The sequence below is a fragment of the Candoia aspera genome, chromosome 9, assembly GCF_035149785.1.
Source record: "Candoia aspera isolate rCanAsp1 chromosome 9, rCanAsp1.hap2, whole genome shotgun sequence".
NCBI lineage: Eukaryota > Metazoa > Chordata > Lepidosauria > Squamata > Boidae > Candoia > Candoia aspera.
The window spans coordinates 23960989-23986161 of record NC_086161.1 but is presented as its reverse complement, the minus strand read 5'-3'; the positions used below and the strand labels follow the sequence as shown (position 1 = coordinate 23986161).

Below are 25173 nucleotides of genomic sequence, written 5' to 3'. Positions count from 1 at the left end.
TAATTTTTCAAGATACAATTAAAACACAGAATACCGAACACAAGTCTAAAAGAGAAACAAGAAAAGCCCAAACATTGCAGGAATAGAGAAGCACACAAGACAAGAAAGTACTCAAAAGTTCATCTCCTACTATTACTCAAACATTTAGCAACGTTATTTCTCTAAAATCAAGCCATTTAGTCATCAAAACCCAAAATCGAGACTTCTTTTTTTTTTGCGCTGCAAGCAAATAGTCCAGGAGTGGCTTCCAGACAGAAGCAAACCCTGGAACCCAATCTTCCCTTTCACCCAAGCGGGAAAAAGCTTTCGTTTGGGCAGCAGATCACGTCTTTACGGCTTCAGCTTTCCTGAGGGGTCAAAGGTTAGTAATCATCACTGTGTTCCAGCTGTGCAGGAACAAGGAGTGTGTAACCAGGTAGTTGTCGATGTTCTTAGATCTTTCATTCCTGAAGTGCTGTAAAGTAAAGGGTTTACAGTGGAGGTAAACAGTCTACACACCCCTGTTAAAATGCCAGGTTTTTGAGATGAAAAAAAATCAGACCGAGATAAATCACTTCAGAATTTTTCCCACCTTTAATATAACATACAAGCTGTACAATTCAGTTGAAAAGCAAACGTGAAATTTTTTAGGGCGAAAAAATAGAAATAAAAAACTAGAATAACGGGGTTGCATAAGTGTGCTAATACTTCGCTGAAGCGCCTTTTGATTTTATGACAGCATTCAGTCTTTTTGGGTCAGAGTCTCTCAGCATGGCACATCTCGCCTTGGGAAGCTTTGCCCCCTCTTCCTTGCAGGAGCGCTCCAAATCTGCCAGATTGCAAGGGCATCTCCTGCGCACAGCCCTCTTCAGGTCATCCCCCCGATTTTCAATTGGATTCAGGTCGGGGCTCTGGCTGGGCCATTCCAAAACTTTGACCTTCTTCTGGTAAAGCCATTCTTTTGTTGATTTGGAGGTATGCTTTGGGTCATAGTTGTGTCGAAAGGTGAAACTCCTCTTCATCTTCAGCATTTTAGCAGCGGCCTGAAGGCTTTGTGCCAAAATTGATTGATATTTGGAACTGTTCATAATTCCCTCCACGTTGACTGAAGCCCCAGTTCCAGCTGAAGAAAAGCAGCCCAAAGCATCATGCTGCCACCACCACGTTTCACTGTGGGTATAGGGTACTTTCGGTGATGTGCAGTGTCGTCTTTGCGCCAGACATACTTTTTGGAATTATGGCCAAAAAGTTCGACCTTGGTTTCATCAGACCGTAACACATTTTCCCACATGCTTTTGTCAGACTGGATGTAGGTTTTTGCAAAGTGTAGCTGGGCTTGGATGTTTCTCTTTTACCTTTTTGATAGCTTGGTGGTTATAACTCTGCCCTATGTTACAGGGCTATCACAAAGAAAACGTGGAACCCAAAATGCTTGGTTTTCTATGTCCTTTCCTATGTAGATCTTTGGAAGCTGGCAATACCCAAAGCCCTGCTAGATGGCCTTCCATCGGGTATACCCAAGATCGTGACATCATGTGTCTTTTAGACTTATGATGTGACTCTCCAGTGGTGGGCTCACCACAATCTTCCAGCACCTTCTTTTCTTTTTCCTTTGTCTCTTGTTTTGCTGTCTTCATCCTGTCTACATTAGGGCTTTAGGTGGGAGGTAAGTTGGAATTTGTTGTTTGCAACCTTAGGCTTCATTATTTGGATTGTTGTTCCAGCTGTTGGTTTTAACCTTGTACACAGACTAGAGTCACTCCTGGGAGATGGGCAGCCATAGAAAAGGAGGGAGGGAGGGAGGGAGGGAGGGAGGGAGATAATGCATCATATAAAGTACCTATGTTTCTAAAGGGAAAGTGTGGAATCTTTATTGCTTGTGCATAATGAAGCCAATGGATGCACATTGCATTTTAAGGTTTTGTGATCAAAAGATAGTAGAGGATCTTCCTTCTCTTTGCTACAGTATAAAATGTAGAGCTCAGCTCAGCTCCTGGTGCCTGACTAGACAGGCACATCCATGTACTTTTCTTGGCAAAAATATAGACATTCTTTTCCACTGCCATGTTGTGTTGTGTTTTTTGTTTCCCACCTCCCTCAAGAGCACCAAGACATCTAGCAGCTGTGAGCATCACTTTATCTCCTCCAGAAGTGTGGTTCTGCTCAAGTATTCCAGCAAGCAAGCCATGAATCTGAGCGTGCTTCTTGTTCACACCTGCCTTTCCTGCCACCCTCCTCTTGTGTTTCAACCCCATTCTCTACTTCCAGATGAAGCAGACGATGGTTTACCAGTAATTTAGAAAAGAAAAAGGAGAAGAGAAGCAGACTTCATGAGAAGGAAATGCATGAACACATGGTTTGTACCCCCTTTTTTTGGCAGCAACATGTTAGAACTTTCAGGTAGGTACTTTATAATAATCCTTCTGCTACAACTTCCCCTGAAGTAATTTGTCTGTGATTCCCCTTGGCTGGACTCTGAGATCAGAGAGAATGAATTCTGTGGGAGAAGCAGAGACATCTCTGTTTTGGATTTAAAGGCCATCAGGAAGCCCTTCTTGCTCCTCCTTCCTTTCCCATCAGGCATAGGATCTTTCCTAAAACCTATTCTCTGTTCTAAGGCAGTCTTTTCCCACCTGGTGCCTTCAGGATGTTTAGAATGCAACTTCCATAATATGTTGACTTTGCTGCTAGGGGAATGTGGGCATTGAAATGGGATTTGAGGTACAACACATCTGAAGGGATCTACTGCTGAGAAAGGTAACCATCAAAGTAAAACTACACATTCTGTGAAAACAGTCTCACACTTCTTGAACGGGATGTGTGCGAGAGTAGATAGCTTATGAAGCACTCTCTGAGTTTTTGCGCTTACTCGGCTACAGAATGGCCAAGTGGTCTGTAAATGCTCAGTCTTCCAATGGTCTACAACCTCCTTGGCTTTCCACACATATCCAAGAGAAAACATAAGGTGGGAACTACTGAGATAGTTTTTTTTTCAGATGGTCAAGACAGGAAGGCTGCAGAGTGATGGAAAACTGTGTCACAGAGAACAACCACACTTTGCATCAATAAAAGTAGGCTCAAAGATACCCTCAAGTGAAATTCAGAAGAAAAACGAGGGAAAGGGCTGTTCTAAGGACCGAGGCTCATGTGGTAGGACCCTATGCTAGGGAGAACTATTATGGCAACTTAGCTTAGGTTTCTCGAGGCCAGCAAAGATCAGCAAAATGTCCCTTGGCCCAGAAAGGCAGGGGAAAGATTAAGCCCAAAGCAAACAAACCTGTGTTTTCGTTTAGCATGTTGGTTAAATCCAACTGATAAATCAGAGTTTATTTCTCCCCGTGTCATTCCACCAGTCGCCCTGTCTGGCTATTGCTCTGGCAAGCTGGTGGGGAGTGGGGGAATAAGACCAGGGTTTGAAGAAACATATTCTGTGTCCCTAGAATTCTGAAACACCAATGACCTTTTGGAAGTTTTCCGATTTCAAAAGACCATCCAAACCGTTCTTCAATTGTTTTGGATGTGCCCAGTTCAATTCTGTGCTGGGATTCCATCAGATTTGCTACCAAATCTGGTGAGAAGGAAAGAACAGTTGGATAGAGAAAATGGGCAATCTGTAACATGCATACAAACATACGTACATATAAAAATGTAACAAAAATGTAACATATACATACATACATACATACATACTTATAGGAATAGGAATATATCCTAAAAATACAAAAGTAACCTGGATTTCAATCTTATCGTTCTTTGAATGGCTATTCCGTTTTGGGGGGAGGGCTTTGATTTTGGGCCCATCTTGAAATAATGAGCAGGACTGATACAAGAATGAATTTGTCTTTGTGATCTGCACGTAGCTGAAAAGAGAAGGAGAGAGGGCTTTTAAAGTCAGATATTTTAAGTGCATAATAAATTAGGTGCACACGATCGTGATTCCTGAAACCATCATCCTGATACATCTCTTCTCGCTTCAGAGGAAATGCAAACTCCAGGAATCTGAGAATGAGTTTAGAGATCACGAGGTTAAGGGAGCAGAGAAAGATAAGTAGTCTTCATGCCTTTATTTGGCTCATTTCCTTTTGCCCTTGATTTCTAATCTTTCACTTTCATCCCTCTTTGTTTCTGTGGCTTGAAAAGCTAGAAATGGAACTTTCCTACAATGAAAATCGTACAGGTTTAAGTATTCGAAGAGCCAACGGACATCACTCTCTGGACATTGACATTTTCCCCCATTGTTTTTTGCCCATTGAATTCAACGCCTAATAAATGGGAGAGATCTCTGGGGAAATCTAAAATATTGAAATAACTCTTGGAATGATATTTAACTAAATATTGAAATAACTCCTGGCCATGATATTAAACATTAAGTTAGCTTTAATTATTTAAATGAAAATTATTGACCCATCAGATCATTTCCAAACCCTGAACCAACCCTGAAGAGGATGGGCCTCTTTCTTGGGTGGAGTCTGGGGCAACTCCCCCCCCCCAAACAATGTAATGTACTCTTTAATTACTTCTAAATACCAGCAACTTGCAGACAAAAATATGATGCTAAAGGCACAGCTGGGCATCAGCTGCTCACGCTTTTAGTTTGGCGGTCTGGTTGATTCTGTGTGGATGAAAAATCCCATTGAAATCTATTATATGGGGCTGATGGCCAAACTACATGTTACATCATTTTCAGAGTGTACAGCAGATACCTATTACAAAATGACTGTTATGGCAAACTAGGAATGGCTAATTCATTAAATAGGCTATCACATGGTTAAAGGCATCTTGGTAAAATTGAATCTGATCAGATGGTATATTTGGGTGTAGATCATAACACACTAACAGCAGTGACTGGGTCTTCACAGTTAAGTTTCACATGTCTTCAAAGGCTCCTTGCTGCAAATTCATAGCCTGGTGAGAGGAAGGGCTGCCCACTAGTGTCCTCATGGTCCATTCCACACATGTACACATCACCCGAACAGGTGTATTCCTTAGGTCTGCAGCTGGAGATCAAGACTACCCAAATCACCCAACTGAAAATGAAAAGCTGCCCACATAGAGCACCAACCAAGCTGCCCTCGTGAACCCAACATTAGAGATTAGAGTTTTATTAGAATGTCTTTTGAACAGTACATAACTGCATCTCAGTGTTGTGGTCCAAGGGAACAGGAGGTGCCACATATACCATATTCCCAGTAACCTCATACAGTAGTTTGTGACAAGTGATGGATGATGAGAGCATAGCTGGTACCCTGCAGCAGAACCAATGCCTCTGTTCCCACGTGGACACCAAAATCAGCCACTTGTTATTGGCTGATATTGTTTTATCAGGTAGACCTAAAAAGAACATTGGAGTCATGTTTGAGCGCTTTCAGATGCAATCACCCGATATTCGGAGTACACTCTAGACAGTACAAATTATGGACTCTATTGCTAGAGGGCATTGTTTCTCAACCTCAACTTTAAGATGCAGGGACTTCAACTCCTAGAATTCCCTAGCCAGCACGGATGGATTGAGGCACAGAGCAGTTTAAAGATGAGGTTCTCCCCCCCAAAAAAGGGGGGGGGGAATTAACAGGACACTTCCAGAAAGCTCTGCCATTAGAGTAAGATTTTTCTCACTACTTGTAGTGATCAGGGTGGAAGAGTTACCCTCAAATTAGTTATCTACGTTCCTTCTCCCAGGATTCTAATAGCTGACTGAAATATAAGATCTAAGATATAAATCGAGATAAAAACTATCTCTTCTGGAGAAATTTGCTTATGGAACTGGAACTGGGGGTTTGACCCCCTCTTGCTGTTTTTCCACATCTGCAGGTACACACTGTGGATGGAAAAGGGGCAACAGACTTGAATATATTTCATTTAAAAAAAAAAAAAAAACCATGCAAAGGGACTTTCTTCTGAGCTGGCATGGAGAGGATTTTACTGTTTCCACTTTTAATTCAGGCTAAAAGGCTTCTTTAGTTTAGAAGTGCCATTCAGGGACTATTTAATATTTTTAAAGTAGGCAGGAAAACGTAGCCCAAATTAAAATGTGATTTTTAAAAAACCATATTGCTAACATAGCATTTAGAAAGGTCATTGTGGAAGCCTTCTGAAATGAAAAGGAAAGGTAGCAGGATTGAAAGAGCCACCAAAAATCTTGCTTGGGACCAAAACCCCCCCAAAAACCTCACACTCCAAAAAAGAGAGATGAGTAGAATGAGAATGCTTTATACAGGTCATCCTTGTTTAGCGACCACAATTGGGACCTGCAACTAGGTTGTTAAGCGAAGCGGTTGCGAGTGAAACGACGACTGAGCTTTTACTTCACAGACCTGCGGTGGTCGTAAATATGAAGATTGGTCACAAAGTTACTTTTTCATCACCGTCGTAACCGCAAATGGTCACTAAATGAGGCGGTTGCTAATCGAGGACTACCTGTATTGCTATTCCATTCCTTCCTTGCAAAGTCGGGTTTTATGGAGTGTCTTCTCCATTGCCTCCTAAGAAAAAACACAGAAGTAGCAAAGGTGAAGAAAGCAGAACAGTGATTTGGTGACAGTGACCAGTAGTGCCCTGTAAACACAAATGAACAAACATAGCAATTTCAGACTAAATTATGATACATGAAAGTTCCTTGTAATTATTTTGAGGTAACCAGTTGCTACCTAAGATTCATGCGCTCTTTGAAGGGGCACCTCCAAAAGTCATTTGCATATCTGTAAAAGGATTCAGTAAGCTGTGAGGATGTACTAGTCGAGATAGGATATACTGTGAGAATACACTAGTGCGTGTCGCTGGACACAATTTATGGGCAACTGTTGTAGTGCTCACACTTGTGCAACTAAATCTGGGGCTGGGTGAAGAAATGTGTTTCCTGTTGCATGGACCCAAAAGCCCGCGATCCAGGGGTCTTGCAAATATGCCCGTTGATACGGTCCTTCCATATTCTACCGAGCTTTTGAGGAACAGGCGGAACAGCTGAATAGGATGCAAGCAGAAGAGAGGGAGTAAGGAACTGTGTCCCGGTGATCACCAGGGCCAGTTGCCACGGAATGCTGCAAGTGCTTTCAGCAGTAGAGCAGGGCTGCTGTGGTGCATGTTGGGGGGAGGTGAGGAATGACTCAGCCGTCCTACAAGCTGAGGTCTACCACAATACGCTTGTAAACCAGTGTGTTCCCCTTGAAGCTGGGGGCCAGGAGGACACTCATGTCCTCCAAAGGGATAGGCTGGAAAGCTCGTGGAGCTTGGACAGAGAGTTCTTGGAACTTCACAAACTTCTGCTTGTCTTCATCCCAAAGGTAGATGTGGGTAAAGGAGAAGTCACTACCCAGAGCCATATAACGATGCTGAGATATCTGGAAAGGCTCCATCACCATGGAGCCTCGAGAGGGCAGGTTCTGCACCTCTGTGAATCGCAGCCCTTCCCACTTGACCACCTTGGAATCACCAATGTAACGGCTCAGACACAGGTAGTTGTCTCTCTCTATCTGGAAATGCCTGACCATCTGAACATCCATTACTTCTGCGACGTCACCCAGGTGGGCAAACTGCTTCTGTGAGCGATTCCATTGGTAGATGATAGGGGCCTGGGAGCTGCTAGAGATGATCAGTCGGGGTTTCCCATCTACCTCCAGGTGCTCCACATCGGTGTCACGATGCCACGAGTGCAGGTCTTGGTGGGAATAGAAGCCATTCTGGTTCCAGCGATACAGGCTGGTAGAGCCCGCCTTGGAGCTGTCGGCGATGACAAAGAACCACTCATTGTCGATCTGGAAGGCCTCGATGTCATTGGGCTTCCGGATCTTCTGGCTGTCAATATCTTGGATCTTAACGAACTTGTCAATGTTGGTGTCCCAGCGGTAAATATAGGAGCCCCCAAAAAGCTGAGCCACCACAACGTACAGGTGGGATTCTACCACAATCGGTTTGCAGTAAACCGCTGAGTGAGCTGCAAGAGAGAATTGGAAAGGGTCAGCACAGAACACCGACCGACAGCAGGCGCGCTCTGTGAGCACCGCTGCATCACAAGGAGCCCAAACGTCCTCTGTGCCCGTCTGAGTAGGTGAGCGAGCTGGCGGGAGAGGATGGGGGTCGAGGTCCAGTACTGAGATTCTCACCTGATCGAAACGCCGCTATCGTTTAAATACGGGATACCCAAAGAGTGGCCTTGGGACCTGCCAAGTGGAATTCCTTACTCTCGCACCTGCAGAGAGGAGTGTCTACGCCTCTTATCCCCTCCTGCTGCGGTAATGGGGAGCTGCAGGCTAACATTTCCAGGGAACGACACATCTGGGGAGGCCCCTTTGAAACCCTATGGATGGCAAGGGACAGGTTCTGGTCCCCGTGCCTTTTAGGAGAGGGCCTGGGGAGAAGACCCCATTGTGGAAGGCAGCGTAAGTCAGGGCAAGAAGTCAAACACCCAAGGCAGGCAATTTAAACGTAATCTGAGATAATGTTAGGAAAACAGAAGTGAACTTTCTGTAACGACTGTTTGCAGAATGTGGTTGCTAGGTCTGATTCCCGCAGTGTGCCAAGAGCTAGACAGTCAGCTGTTACTGGGTTTGGGATAATTTTTCTTTGAATCCTTTTTACTTTATTTCTGTAAGCTCCTTAGAGACATTTTGGAATGGAGCATCTCATAAATCGAAGGGAGGGAGGGAGGGAGAAGGAAGGAAGGAAGGGGGGAAGGGTGGCTCTCAACCCTGGCAACTTTAAGATGGGTGGACTCCAGCTCCCAGAATTCCCCAGCCAGCATCGCTAGCTGGGAGTTGGAGTCCACCCATCTTAAAGTTGCCAGGGTTGAGAACCACGGTCTAGAATATCCAGGGTGCATAGAGCCGCCAGATTCTTACATCGGAGAGAAGAATTGTGCATTTGTTCTCAATGCAATCCTCCCCCCCACAACAAATGGGTGTTGGTGAAAATGTGTACAGTGCCCGTAATACAACCTTCCCTAATCCTGCACCCTCTGAAGATGTTGGACTACAGCTCCCAGAATTCTTTGCCAGATGGCCTTCCCAGCCAACATGGACTTGCACTTTTAGAATGCAGCAAAGCTAGCTTGAGTTTGAGAAACTTCATCCAACCATCCTGTCCGATCCAACAGGGTGGGCAAATTTTGGGTCTCTTCTATGAAGCAGTGACATCCAACGGAAAGCAGAAGACCTGTTTCTCTGCCACAGCATCTGCCTTGTGGAACAATGCTTCTCCCGTGATCTGATCCCTCGTGGCCTCCTATAAAACCTTAAAGATTTGACCAAGACTTGGACCAGGATATCTGGTGAGACTGGTTTGTATGATGGTTTGTATATTTTGGGGGGTTCTGAGTCAGACCTTGATAGTATGGCACTGCATTGCTTGTGGTTGTCATTCATTCATTCATTCATTCATTCATTCATTCATTCATTCATTCATTTGTGCTGTTCTTGTTTTAAATGGTTGGGATAGGCAGCCATATAAGTCTTTTAAATAAATCTGCAGGGGATCTCTTTTTCACAGCCTGAGGTGACCTTCCTCCCTAAAGATTCCTCACCCCACACTGTGAATGGGTCCTCAACCTTTCCCTTGCTGTATGTGCCCAATCTGTTGCCTTCCAACCACACCAGGGTGAACAGATGTCCCCTTTTGCCCTGCAGCTGTGCCTTACCAGGGATGCGGTCAAAGTCTCGTAGCTTGCGCTCAACGTAGTCCCACTTCAGGATGGTACAGCTGCTGGAGCTTGGCTGGGCCAGAGCCACGTAGAGGTCGCTGGAATATGTGAAGGGCTCAGCAGATACAGACTGGAAGGGCAGAACCTGGTGCACCACAAAGTCTGGGGTGGGGGAGAAGAACCAATCATGTTTAAGGGGCTCCCATAAAACCTGGAGGAATTTACAATCAAGATACCAGAACCACAAAATGTGGTTTCCATCCAAGGATCCCCCTGAGCTAGGGGCATCCACAATAGAGGTCAAAAAAGTCAAGTTGGTGGCCAGGACCACGTGATCAAAGGCTCACTGTCAGGATGGAAGATCCTGCCACTATTTGGTAATGGGATTTGCAGTAATTAGTTTAGCATACCTGCAGGGTTGTTGGGAATGCTTTGTAGTTATTAGTTAGGCATGTAGGACCATTAGGATTGTTGATTAGGATGCTTAGTCGAACGGCTGGTACAAGGCTGACACAAATGGCATGGCATTATCAGCTTGTTAGTGAAGGATTTATGACTAAGGAATGAAAGAACTGTGAGAAGAAAGGAGGGGTTGTCACAGAGTGAATTCCTCATCTGGGAGTGGGGTGGTGCAAAGGTTGAAGATGTAACTGACATTTTGCACGGGCTTTTTAGTCTAGTCTTTGCATTGGAAATGATCACTTGTATTAAATAAAGATCTCTTCCATATCCTTTAATGGCTTGTGGCAAGAGTCTTTGAATTAATAACAAACAGGATCACGACCTTCACACTCACCCTGGTTTTACATGCATCACATGGGGCTTCAATCATGGGGGCACAGCTGCCCTTTTGACTGTTCTGACCCCTCCTGTGGATGTCTTCACATGCACCAAAGCCTTGAGTGTCATCAGCATAGTCCCTTCAAATCTTTTCATTTGTATTTATTTTATTAATGGCTTCAGTCAAGTCTTGCCCCTTGCTTCCCAAAGACCCGCTCCGAGGCAGCAGTCACAGTGCCATACTCATATGGCACCTCCGTTTCCAAAACATTTTCTCCCCAGTTGTGCAGCTTTTCAGCTGTTTTCAACCACTGGTTGGATATCATCCAATCCAGGGAATTGTATTGTCCTATTTGATGCCCAGTACTCTGCTGTTGTGTTTTTTAGAATATTTGTGCTATATTTAAAACACCAGCTGATCATAAGGCAGACTGGCATCTGGGCCTCATTTTCTATATGCAATCTTTTTTTTTTTTAGAAATTCCAGTAGCCTCACTGAAAATTTGTCAAATAATGTCCATAATACTTTTTAGGTTAACTGACGTAAAATCCTGTAATTTTACAAATGAATCCATCCTTTTGTCTGTGACTTCTCCTAGCAGAAAGAAGTGGAAATAGGAAAAGTTTCACCAGCAAATCCTCATTTTACTAGCTAGCTTTTAACAAATGCATGGTGGTTGTTAAGGAAAAAATGATGGCAACCTCACCCTGAGCTCCAGAGGCAGCTGGAGAACATGAATGTAACTCTGATAAACCAAATTCTTGACCTGATTTATGAGTTCTGATGCCATTTCTTAGACGGCCATGCAAAGACATCCCTTCCTACCTGTGGTGATACAGTCAAAGTCCTTCAGAGGGAGCTCTCGGATCTTCTGGCCTTGGTACTGGGGGGGACCACCACAGAAAATGGCAGGCATACTTGTGTTGGTGTTCTCCATCCATTCTACCAACCATTTGATCTTGCAATCACAGGTCAAAGAATTCCCTCGAAGGTCTCTATGGGGAAGGAAAATTTGAGGACCATCAATGAACTCCTCCAGCTCAACTCTAAAGACAAGGCCCTATATCAGGGTTTCTCTAGCAGGGTTCCATGGAACCCTAGGGTTCCGCGAGAGGTCACTAGGGGTTCCCTGGGAAATCATGATTCATTTAAAGAATATTTCAAATTCAGGCAATTTCACATTAAAGAGGTATGTTTCATTCTTTAATTTAAGAACACCATTAATGCACATGTACAGGCCTACCCATGCAACGAATAGAATCATTTTGTGATTCCTGGCCTCTATTTGAGCCTGAATGTGCAGGGGTTCCTTGAGGACTGAAAAATTTTTCAAGGGTTCCTCCAGGGTCAAAAGGTTGAGAAAGGCTGCCCTATGTAGTCCCCAAAGAAACAAACCACGTGTGGAAATGGGGTCAGCTCTATCGTGGGGCTGAACTAGAAATGAAAATTTGGTTCTAGCACTAATGGCCCATCTTTCTCTTTGACTGTAAGACCCATCAAGAGCTGCCTTCGGACAACTTGCTTTACTGAATTAACCCATTTACTGCATTTGCGTATTGAACCATAAACCTATCACTGGTCGGGTAGTCAGTAAAAGCTAAACCACACACACGGCTGGGGAATGTTATGACCTCATTGTTTGCCATCTACGTTAGGATGATTCCTGAACTGGTCCCTGGTAATTAATCAGCAGAATGAGGATGAGGACAGAGAATGATGCACAATCCCTAACATAGCCCAATACTGTCCTTTTTTAATGAAGTGTTTGTGTTACACAAATTAAGGTTTGGATCGTCCTGTTACATATCTGAAAGGTCTCTCTACAGCCAATTAAGTCAATGTCTTCTGGCCCTGTGCCCTGCTCTAGTGCCCCCTGGGTAAGTGGGAATTCAGCTCCAGTTCTCTCACTTTCAGCACATCATTCTTTTAATGGCTAGGCAGCTGGGCTAAGCGAATATGCAATTTACATCTTTAAAAACCTGGAATCCTATCCAGTCATACTTAAGTTACACATTCCTGTTTCTAAGTCTCTCTGGTTTCAGTGCAAAAATAATAGATGTGTGTTTAAACCATGTTCCCTCATATTCCATTCATTATTCACACCCATTGATTTTGGAACATGGACTTAAATTGTCCCAGTTGGCTGGATTCACCCAAAGACTTTGCCTTAGTTCTTTTAACTAAAGCTAATCTTTGGATGCAGTCTTGATGACCTACTGTTGATAAAATTAACAATCGTATGGGTAGACAGAGCCCCAAAGACATTTCTACTTTCAGAAAGAATTAGCCAGATTACCATAGGCCTCTAGTAGAATACACAATGATGTTTCATGCATCATGAGGTCATTGTGCAAAGGGCACAAATTATGTAATTTGTGTAATTTGCATGATGATGTCATGTTGCCCATGATGTCACTTGCCCATCTAGTACCCCTAATGGCCACCCACATGCTATTATTCCTGTTACTGTTATTTTTAAAGTATTCCCAACCTAAGAGGGCCTTACAGATCACTAAGTATATCCAAAGGCTTCAGGAGATCTCTGGGCAGCGTCTGCAGGTTGTTGTTGGCCAAAGATCTGAAAGAAAGGAAGGACAGCTGTTTTGTGCCAAACATTTCATTGTCCTCACATTAAGACTGAACAATGGAAGTTGCAAGCTGCAGCTATGCTTTTTGAAAGATTCTTCAATGTGCAAAGTTGCAAGCTGCAGCTATGCTTTTTGAAAGATTCTTCAATGTGCAAAGGTTCATCCTTTTTAAGAGTCGTGAAGAGTTGTACAACTGAAAAAAAAAATCCCAGTACTCTCTTCCACTTTGCAGCAAGACAAAAGGTTCAAAAATACTCCACCATTCAAGGTAGAGAAATTCTAGAACCCTGAAAATGAGGTAGAAAAACAGAAGCCTCCTTCTCAGGGGAAGAATTCTTCCAAAAATCTGAAGACTTAATTCATCTCAGAGGTCCTGATCACCGTGAGGATAGATACCATGTTTTCTTTGACTTGCTACCAAGAGAGAAAAATTATCTTAGGCTCCAGACTCTTTAGCCAGATGGGTGTGAAATGAGCTGTGTGCATTGGTGTAAGTGAAAACTCACAGATGCGTCAGGGACTTAAGCCCACGAAAGGCATTTTTTGACAGAGACTGGATGTCATTGTTCTCAATGAACCTGAGGAAAAAGAACAAGATGATAAGGGGCCATGTTTTGGTAAGGTTCCCCCTACATTTTCTACATCACCCACCCACCCCCGTTTTCCTGTAAGAACAAATCCCATTTCCCTCCACCTGTCTTCACCTGTCTTCCAAAGAAGGTTCACATGTCCCTCAACCACAGTCTGCTCCTTAGTTTATGTCCCTTCCTTCTCTGAGGTTGTCAGCCAATAGCAGGGTCCCCCCTTCCATGAGACTTTGGCTAAAATACAGAGGCAGCAGATGCCCCTGCAGGGATATTTAAGCCCAGAGTCAACACCCCTAGGACAATGTCCCATTCCCCTACTAGATGAGCTACATGGCAAAAATCCAGGGTGGGATTTGATCGGAAGCACAGTGCAAGTGTCATGTATCCAGCACTGGAGCAGAAAGAGAGACCCCACCCATATTTGTGTCCGTAGAAGATCATCAGCAGAAGTCCTGATATTGCTACAGGTGGAGATGGCTCAGCCTATGCCTGAGGAAGATCTTCCCATGCTAAGGGGGAGGTGTCTACTTGTAGTTCTTGCAGTGAAGAGGAGGAACTAGGTGCTACAACTGAGAAGGGAGAGGAATGGGTCCTGTGCTAGATCCAGGGTCGCTAAGCCTCTTCCAGTGTCTCTGTGTGTGGTAGGTGACTCTACTTCTGAACTTCTCCAGCCTAGAACACTATGTTCTAAACCAGTGTTTCTCAACCTTGGCAAGTTTAAGATGGGTGGACTGCGACTCCCAGAACTCCCCAGCCAGCTGTGCTGGCTGTGCTATGCCATGCTGGCTGGGGAATTCTGGGAGTTGAAGTCCACCATCTTAAACTTGCCAAGGTTGAGAAACACTGTTCTAACCCTACATCAGGTTTGCATGCCCTCATGCATAGCGTCATTCCCCCCAAAAGTTTGCCCATGTCCCCCCATGCTCTGACAAGGGCCAGAGAAAGGATGTCAATGTTTCATACAGGTACTGCAGGTGAGAAAGTCCTGTGAACGCGTTGTCTCTGATCAAGGAAAACTTGTTGGAATTCAGCAAGCTGCAAGAAAGAATCAAGCGTTAAGACCAGTCAGGGGACAATATAAAGAGAGATCAAATAACCTACCCACATTTTGTTCAAGATTTCCTAAACAGCGGTGAAGATTGTTTTAACTGTTCTTGCAAAAGGAAGAATGGATCTCCTTTTTTATTTAATTTCAGTTGAATGGTTATATTTAGCTGGACTTACTTACTTACTTTGGTTCCACCAGAGATATTGGGGGGTCGGGGGTGTCCCAAAATCAAGATGGGTGTCCACGGTTGCATGATCAAAGCCCCACCCTTTTTTATATGCACTGGGATACATCTTAAAGGGACAGGGCTTTGATCATGCAGTTATATTTTGCATGACTTTTTTCTTTTTTTTGTATATATTTATTGATAAGTATAACAACCAGAAGGTAAAGTACAACCAAAAATATAGCAGTGCTAGTAAAATCAGAAAAAGATATATAGGATAATGAGTATAGGTAGTCCTCACTTAGCAACCATTCGTTCAGTGATGGTTCGGACTTATGACAGTGCTGAAAAAAACTGTCTTACAACCAGTACTCACACTTATGACCATTGCAGCATCCCCACAGTCACATGATCACGATTTGGACACTTGGCAACCATTTCACATTTATGACCGTCGCAGCATCCTGTGGTCACATGATTGCCATTTTCTTTTTTTGTAATAAATTTTATTAAGTTTAAGAAGAAAAGTAAAAACTACAAGAAAACAACAAAGTACAAAAAAGAAGAAAAACCTACAAAAAGTGCAAAAACACAAAAAGAAATTTTTTCAGTTTTACAAAAAGACATGGCTTCCAACTTGAAACAGCAAGGATATATAACAATTTTCCATAATCAATCTCTTACTCTATATTAAACCCAAAACACCACATTATTTCTATAAATCAATCCACTTTAACACTTAACAAAAATCACTAAGTACAGTTACTCCTCCCCCTTATATTAAAATAAAAAGAGAAAATTTCAAATAAACCTTAACGCTCTTTCTCCCGTCCAAAGAATAAAACATAATCAAACCATTCCTACCACTATTCTATACATTTCTGACTACTATAATAAGAATCAAATTTAAAAACTTAAGTTGTCTACTATTACACTTAATACCACAACAATTTTAATGATAATAACCTGACCAACATTCTTTAACCCTAACACAACAATTTTAATAACTTTAATCTTAATAAACCCATAAAAAACCAATTCAAGGCATTAAATCCAAATCTTTAAAGGCAAATAACATCCTTAAAGCAAACCAGATAAACATTTTTCAACCCGTATCCCACTTCATAGGGGACGCGGTGGCTCTGCGGGTTAAACCGCTGAGCTGCTGAGCTTGCCGATCAGAAGGTCGGCGGTTCAAATCCGCGTGACGGGGTGAGCTCCCGTTGCTAGTCCCAGCTCCTGCTCACCTAGCAGTTCGAAAACATGCCAATGTGAGTAGATTAATAGGTACCGCTTCGGCGGGAAGGTAACGGCGTTCCGAGTCGTCATGCTGGCCACATGACCACGGAGGGGTCTACGGACAACGCCGGCTCAGCAGCTTAGAAACGGAGATGAGCACCGCCCCCTAGAGTCGGATACGACTGGACTTTACGTCAAGGGAAACCTTTACCTTTACCTCTATCCCACTTCATAATAAACCAAAGCGATTACGTATCTCCACAGGATGCTCGGACCTTCCCTTTTAGCAAAATCAGCCAGTCCAGCTGCCCCCCTCAGAGATTCCAGATGCTTCTCCTGGCATTCCACCAGGAGAGCAATCGCTTGCAGGTCACTTTCTCCCTTGGTTTTCTCCAAGTCCTTTGTGTAATTCTCCTCCAGAATCTCACTAATAATTCCACTCTCAGTCTTGGAAAAGTCATTTCTGTCACTCTTAAATTCTTCAGTTTCATCCACCACATCCCCAACCTGAAGACACATTTCAGATCTTACAATGCCCTGGATGTCTTGCCTAAAAGCACAATAAAAATCAGAGGAAATCTGCTTGAAATCCTGGTGAAGTTCAGAAAAGACCTGTCTAAAATCCTCCATGTCTCACTCAGTAAATTCCCCCAGAAGCTTAATCAGTGAAAAATGAATGTCGGCAGCTTCTTTACGTGAAGCAGGAGTGAGAGAGCAGACAGTTCTCAAGGGAAAGTGGACAGGAAACTGATCAGCCGATTCAACGTATGGAAAAAAGCTGGTATTTTCAAATTTAACACAAAAGTACTAACAGGAAAACAATCGTTTAGTCTCGGTCTTAATTTCCTTTAGAAGGAAAACGAATTCCAAAACTTAAAAAAAAAAATTCTTTTATTAAGAAGCGATCCCAGAAATAACTTTGGGCACCAAGAGAACCAGCTTCTCCTCGCTGTAGAAAGCCTCTCTTGGGGTGCATATGCTTAAAAAAGCCCTGCAAATTGGTGGTTAAGAAGTGGGGTGGTCGGACTTAGTGTCCCTGTAAGGCAACAGCATGGCTCAGAAAATGGTGAAATCCCGTGCCTCCCAGGCAAATGCGAAGCTCAGTTTGCAACTGTCTGGCTACAATCAGCCTCTCAGAGGACAAAGTGGGTGATTCCTGGAATTCTCCTTGATCCGGAGAACGTTTTTGGGCTTCAGGAAGACCTGCCTAAACCCGGAAAATCCACCGCACTGTCAGTTTCATCTGCCGAACCAGCAGGCACAGCCGTTCAGTCCGCCATTCCCACCAGAAGTCATATGATCACCATTTTCAACCTTCCCAGCCAGATTCTGGCAAGCAAAAGCAATGGGGAGCCATGTGATTCACTTAATGACCACATAGTTCACTTAACACCCATGGTGATTTGCTTAACGGCTGCCGCAAAAAAGGCCGTAAAATCAGGTTGGATTCACTTAATGACTGCTTCACTTAGCAACCAAAATTCCAGTCCCAATTGTAGTTGTTAAGTGAGGACTACCTGTGAGTAACATTTGTTGAAACTAAAGTATATCCATAATGTATTAATATAAAACTAATTCAACCCTTTAACATATAAATCTAGTCATATAGACCACATATTGCTCCATTTTAGTGCAATATGTTATTTCGATACAATAATATTTATTGCATGCACTACACTGGGACACACATTAAAAGGAGTAGGGCTTTGATCATGTGATTATACTGCCATTTTGACTTTTTTGACCCCCTTATGGATGCCACTGGGTTCCCTCATTCTTTATTACAATTCCTTTCCCTCTATACTAATTTGGGTTCCTTCTGAAAGAAAATGACCCACTTAGCAACTCAGGAATATGCAAACTTTATCTGGACTAGAACATGAGTTATGCTTAGTTTTGATCTAGCAAGCCCAGCTCATAGATTGATTGATTGATTGATTATTTATTTCTAAAATTTATACTACTGCCCATCTCCCCCCGAAGAGGGACTCCTAATGGTTAGGAAGAATGCCATGTGGCATAAAGGAAAAATATGGGGGTGAGATTTTAGAGCACATGAAGGGCAGCTCATCTTTAACATCAGATCTGCCCCATTCCAGCTGAGTAAGAGAACAGCTGTATTTACATCTCCCCCAGGACTGTAAAACCATCATATGCACAACCTTGTCTTTAAGATCTTAAAGCTGACCACTGCAAGGGTAGAACTCGTAGACTATAAATGGAAATTCTAATCAATCTTTTCATTAGGCACAAGCTTCTAATTATCAATGAACTATAAAGACTTAAATGCGGGGGCCTGCAATTTGTTTTAGTCCCAAATCCGCCACCTCTTCTCTGAAATTTCATGGAATTTCTCCATGTTCACGTGAGACTGCATGAGACTTTGAGAACTCAAGTAGGACCACCATCAACATCCTGAAGGCCATGTCACAACCCCTGCACTAATATGACAGCGAGAACAATCAGTCAATCACAAGATTTTTCAAAATTAAGGGCCACTTGGATTCATGTTAATCAAGCCATCAACCGACAGCCCAAGTGACGTTCTACAATGGGAAGATTATTCACAATAGATCTAGGGCTGGGACAACGTCCCCCTTAGGCCAAGGCCACCTGTTCAGACCTGCAGGATGCAAGGTTTGGTCCTTGACTGAGCGACAGGGCCACTTCTAAGAGACTGGCATTCAGGAACACCGCTAGGTCCAGATGATGTCAAAAATGTGACTCTCCATCTTTTTCAAGGAAGTGTTCTTCCTCTGAACATTTCTTGAATACTAATTCCTGGGTCCGGAATGAGCATCTCTCCTGCGTCAGCTGCACCTGTTACCAACATCCTGTTCCTTGCTACCTGCAGATATCACTGCCGATGCTGGGCTTCCTGTCCTCCTTCAGAAGGAAGTGACAGGGAGCGAGGTGTGGACATAATTATGTTTGGGGAAAGTGCCTCGTCCTTGGAAAGGGCTAACAATCTTGCCTCAAAGGGCAACCCCTAAACTGAACTGGATGGGGTTGGGGTTTCCCCCCAAATGCCTGGCATCTGGGCCCAGCGGCCTCCTGAGCAGGCATCACCATCTGCCTTGTGAGCCAAGACAGAGAGGTCTTCTCCAGTGTTTCTCACCCTTGGCAGCTTGAAGATGTGTGGACTTCAACCTCCAGAGTTCCCCACCCAGCATGGGGGAATTCTGGGAGTTGAAGTCCACGCATCTTCAAGCTGCCAAGGGTGAGAAACACTGGTCTTCTCAATAGTCCCAGAAAGGAAGATTCATTTGCTGCCATCTCTGTTAAAAGCATGGGATCTTTTGCCCTCCCACCAGCTCAAGATATTCCCTTGGCCAAACAGCTAGCCTTGTCCTAGGCAGGCACTCCACTGGTGGAGCTCTTTGGTCGAGGCCCTCCCCCGACAATTCAGGGGCTCCGTTCTCCCTCTTCAACCAACCGGTGGGCAGACAGACGTACAGGAACTGCAGATTGGGAAGGTGAGCGAAGGCGGCTTCCTTCAGTTCACTGAAGCCTGTGTTGATCAGGGTCCTGCAAAAGAGGAGAGGGACAGAGATTGGCAGAGAGCTGAGCTGCTGCAAAGCCAGGCCACGGTGCTCACAAAGCTGCCCGTCCAGCTGGGCTCTCTGCAGTCGTGCAGGCTGAAGCCCGCCCGTGTTCCCAGCCAGCTTGAGAAATGCAAGTCTGTTGCCCTCTGGATCTGGTTCACACCTGGTAGCAAGCCAGAATATGGCAGCCAACCCAAACCCCAGGGACTGTAAACCACGATTTATAGAAAAATACGTCATATGACCCCTGAAGCCACTCCAGGCTGCTTCAATAAGCTACGGAAAAGACAAGCCATGAAAACCTGTCAGGCCAAGCCATAGTTTGCTTAACCCACCAGAACCCCGTTTCCAGCAAAGATGGGGGTGGGAGTCATAGGGGGTGGTGATATTGTGCATGAAATGATGTCATAGTGCAAATGGCCCAAGTGAAGTCATTTGTGTGATAATGCCATAACATGCATTGTTCTGGCTTTTGCAGCCCCTTATTCACTGCAGAATCATAAAGAGAGACAGCTGGGGAATTCTGGGAGCTGGTGTCCATGCATGCTGGCTAGGGAATTCTGGGAAGTGAAGTCCACTCATCTTACAGCCGACAAGGTTGAGAAACACTGATCTAGACACTTAACCATCCCACGGTCTGAATTCCACATTCTTGTAATGCATCCCAAAAAAGTATCTGCCCTTTTAGCAACTGCCTCACATTGCTGGCTCATGTTGAACTTTGAGTCTGATCTCGAAAAGCAAAGAGGGGCCAGACCTGGCTACTGGGGGACTTGGATGGGAGACCACCACAAGACCTCCAGGATATAGGTTTGACTATGAAGCCGAAGAAGCATTGTCTGCCCAGGAAAATGGCTCAGCTGTGCAAGGATGGGGCTATGGGATGTGAGCAGAATGGAGCAGATGTATATATTTGTGTTGGAAGGGCCCTTACGCTGATTTCATCATCATTCTCCAGATATCCCCCAGACCTGTAGTTGAAGATGGAGTCTTAGGTTTATGACAATTTTTAGCACCTCCTTAAGCAAGCTAGATTCCTGAGAACGGACATAAAAGGGATGTGCTTGACATTTAAAGACAGTGTTAATTTTTCGCCTCTTTGCCTGACTGCACTACAACCCCTAAAATGGGCATTTTTGCTAACTGGTAACCCCATCTATCAAAAATCAATAATATTTCTATACATCAATGTCTTGATCAACCAATGTCTTTTTTCCAAAAAATCTTTAGCCATCAACTGTACAGAATATTACGCAGCTAGATGGCAGCACCTTGCTGAAGTTGGCTGATCTTCAATCCTAACCAGAGTCAGACCTGTTTAATATTTAAAATATTTAATATTTAATAATATTAAACCATGTATTAACATTAATATGTATTAATATTAAAATAATAATATGTATTAACATTTCATATTAAAACAATACTACTTACTAATATTAAAATAAATAAAAATTAACACTATTTAATAATATTTAAATAAGCAATATTTCATCATATTTCATTTAAATACATACTAAATACATTTAAATACATACTAAATAACATTTAAATAATAATTAACAATATCCAATAATATTTAAATAAGCAATAATATTTAATAATATTTAAATAAATAATAAAGTTTCTAAATATTTAAATAAATAATAACGTTTTGAGATTTAAAACAGAGCACAGAGAAATACCAGGCTATAATAGATTATTTATTTATTCATTTACTTATTTAATCCCGCCTTTATTATTTTTATAAATAACTCAAGGCAGCGAACATACTTGATATTCCTTCCTCCTCTTATTTTCCCCACAACAACAACCCTGTGAGGTGGGTTGGGCTGAGAGAGAGAGATTAAGAAACCGAAAAAGCATCCCAGAATCAACGGCAAACTCCTTCTGTATCGTTCCCATAAAATTACACAAAATGCACAAGAGTTGCCAGGGCGGGAAAGGGGGGAATCATGCCGATGTCATTTGCATAATTCTTTTGAATAATGTGCATGATGTTATGAGACCTGGGCTGCTCCCCTGGCCTCTACCAAATGCCTGTGTGCGGATGCATTGAAGGAGCCCCTGAGTATCCAGCTTCTGCAGAATAAGTGGCCTCCCCACATTCCCCTATGGTAAAGTCAGCCTTCGGGGTATGGCCAAGTAAGTCAAGATGGTGGCCGCAGGTAAAAACATGCGCGGCGTCAATCACACCATCCTCTCAGTCCCGCAGCTGAAAATCTGCAACTCTCTCAGATGATCCCCAGGTGGGAAGGAAGTTTCTAAAGCCCTCTCCGCTGCTGTGATTAACGAACACGCTTTGGCAAGGTGCCCCAAAACCACTTAAGCAAATCAATGCCCCGCCCCCCGTGGATTGTTTTTGGAAACGTGGCCGCCAGGCATCCAAACAGTTTCTGGAGGGGGGGCAGCCATCCTGGCTGTGAAGGAGGAAGACAGTCCGCAGGGGATTGTCTGAAAGTGGTTTGGCATCCTGAATTTTGAGAGGTTGCCACAGCTCCCTTGCACTGGGGCCCAAATCTCAGGAAACTGTATACATTGAGTTGTCCAAGATGGTGCCTTCTGGATGGCCTGGGTTATTGCTAGTTGGGGCTGGTGGGAGTCAAGTGCCTTGGAAGGTATCTGGCTGGGGAAGGCTGGGAAAGCATGATGACCCCACAGAGGTCCCAATCTGAATGTAAGGGCACCCCAACTTAAATGCAGTAAAAACATACTTGCACTGTGCAGCTCTGCAGAAATGATCCCTCAGCAGCACTGAAGTTGTAGCTTCTCCCTAAAGAATTCCAGATCCAAAGAACTGGGAAAACCCTTGAAGGTCATCAATTCCAACCCACTGCTCAAGGCAAAAGCTATTAGGGAAGGAAGCTGCAACTCCATTATCTCGGACAGATGGCCATCCAGCTTCTGCTGAAGTGCGTCTCCGAAACGCCTCCTCTTATTCTGGGCTATTCTGCTCTCAGGAGTTGTAATCCTTCAGAAGCTTCTCTAAACATTCAGACAAAATCTCTTCCTTGTAACTTCTATCTCTTGGTTTCAGCCTGTCCTTCTCCTGCTCCTTCTAGTGTGAAGGTATGTCAGATACAGGAGACCACATACAATGTCTCTTCCTAATTTTCATAGGACTTCCTTTTGGAATAATACATAATTTCTCTGCCCATCCAGGCCACACAACTTATGATATTCCAAACCACGTCCACAAGTTGACAATCAGCAGTTACATCCTTCTGAACTAGCCATCCTGGACAAGCCCCTAGGATCTTCTGGGCTGATCTAGTTTTCTCATTGTTGGAATTTCCATTGAGTCATGAATTAACCAAATAGGCTGGATTTGCACGATATGGTGGAACACAAACACACACACACACACACACACACAAAACTCCATTCAGATCAAGTTTACAACAAGCCAATCTGAGCATGTGTGAACTCAGCCCCTAAAACTTCCATTGACTTGGTTAAGGGTGTTGTGTAACACAGCCATTCTTCTGATAATCAGCTCGATAAGTAGGTCCCATCTTGAGGGTGGAGACATCTTGGATGGGAGAACCCTGGCGTGCTTAAAGTCCAGTGCTGGCATAAGATTTGATTCTCAACCTTCCGAGTAGGACCTATTTTTCAAAAAAGTTGATGATGCTGTGTTTGGGTCACAGCTGTCCATTGCTCTGACAATTGCAAATTTTCAGTATAATCAAAGGTTGTGCAGATGCCAGCCTCAGCAGCTGTGTTTATGGAACCTGTGCCAATGCCATTGAGTTGCAAATTTTGGCATTTGGTAGACCCTGAATATGGAAGTTTCTTATTTTATTTTCCAATGTATGTTAGAATTACTGTATATCCTATTTTTAATCAAGCGTAGTACGTCTTTTTCCAATGGACTCCCAAAACAACAATCCTAGAGTGGATTGAGCTACGAAAAACCATGGGTACTAACCAAGCATGGCTGCTATGTTCACATGCCATGCATGCCAAGTCAAATCAGCACATACATACACATGCATTTTCGATGATAATCAAGTTTACACCTGCAAAGATAATGGATCCTAGAATTTCCTAGCGTTGAAAAGAGCCATTTGGTCATCCAGTCCAGCCCTTGGCTCAGTTTAAGCATCCCACACAGGTGGCTGTATAGGGTCCATCTGAATGCATAGTTGGGTTCCCACAACACAATAAGCTACTCAACATCTCCAAGAGTGTTCATGCTTGACTAGAGACATGATTTGGGTAGCTCTCCCCCTAGGACCATCACCCTATTCCGCAGACTATATGGCTTGGATACTAGCAAGTTTCCTCTCTTCCACCCACAATCATAAACACTAAAAATGTTGTCACGTTTAATGAAAAGGAACATTGACATTCTTCTCCCTGTGTATTAGAACCAATACTTGGAGACCCCAATGTATTTTTTTTAATTTTTCAGGCAGACATTCCATTATTTTGCCCTGGCACATTTGCAAGAAGCTGCCATAATACAATTCATGAGCTTGTGCAAAAGTGGACCTTGGGAGTCCCCATCTGTGCACTTCAAAGACAGATCCACAAGAAGCCCCCCCCCTCACCCCCATGCAGGCACATGCTCGCCCGCACACACGGACGCGCACAGCTCCTAATCCCGATGCAAGAGAAGTGTCAGAGGGAATGCTGGCTGTGGCAAAGGAGCCAGACGCACTGACTAACAGTCCTGCTGGGGAGAGCAAGTGACTCGGATCCTTCCCCCCCACCTTCAAGATAACAGGCAGGTCCGTCTCAATGACAAGTGGGCAGGCAGCCCGCCCTGTGCTTTCCCGCGGCCCCTCGCCACCTCAGATGAAACGAAGAGGCTGGGAAGCACCTGACCCGCTCCGTCTCTTGACGGCTGCAGCACCAAGTAACGCCCGCGGTGCATGCCGGATATTCTGCCCCTCTTCCACCAGCGCGAACTTTGGCATCAGCTCCAGCGCAAATACCCTTTTTGGTGGAGCCGGTTCAGCCTCGCAGCAGCATCCGGAGCAGAGGGACCGGCATCCAGAGCAAACTGAGATCCCTGCGGGATGCCACCGTCTCCAGCCTTCCCACCCAAGAGGGTGGACAGAAGGTCCCCTCTTCGCAAGAATCAAAACAGCCAAGAGCAGAATGGGTGGTAGATTCCCCCCTTATCCAGCCCTTCTGGATTTCAGCCTCCACCAAAGCTGCACCCCCTCGCTGCTCTGAAACGTTGGGGCCGCCACCCCCTTGCCCTGCCAATGCCTCCCCCTCCCTTCCTCCTGACGCCCTCCAGCCAAGCCCCCCGCCCCGGCTCCCTTCGCTCTCTGCCCGCGCTCCCTGCCAGGCGCTGCGGCGCTGATATGCGCCCGCAGAGAGGCAAACGCCGCTCCCCCACCCCCCCAACCCCCACGGGGACTCCGCTTTGCCACTTACAGGGAAATCACGTCGCGGGGCAGGTTCTTGGGCACCGCCTTGGAGTCCACGCAGAAGGCCGTGTCCCGGGTGCAGGAGCAGCTCAGCGGGCAAGGCGGGGGCCTGGGCGCCCGGCGGGGGGCGGCCGGCGACCCCAGGCACAGCAGGCCCAGCAAGGAGAGCGGGAGGAAGTGCCCCGCCGGGGAGGTTCTTCTCCGCCGCGGCGGCTCAGCCAT

At 44.5% G+C, this 25173-nt stretch overlaps 1 protein-coding gene across 1 annotated transcript; it reads right to left on the bottom strand.

Annotated features, from left to right (window-relative positions):
* Positions 1 to 6963: 6963 nt before the first annotated feature.
* On the bottom strand, positions 6964 to 25173 carry LGI3 (leucine rich repeat LGI family member 3). Its single transcript, XM_063311409.1, has 8 exons — positions 24959 to 25173; positions 19476 to 19547; positions 14530 to 14601; positions 13486 to 13557; positions 12898 to 12969; positions 11217 to 11386; positions 9608 to 9772; positions 6964 to 7909 (listed from the first exon to the last, which is right to left on the bottom strand). Exons 1-8 carry the CDS (start codon positions 25171 to 25173, stop codon positions 7092 to 7094), a joined length of 1656 nt encoding a protein of 551 aa, XP_063167479.1. The 3' UTR covers positions 6964 to 7091.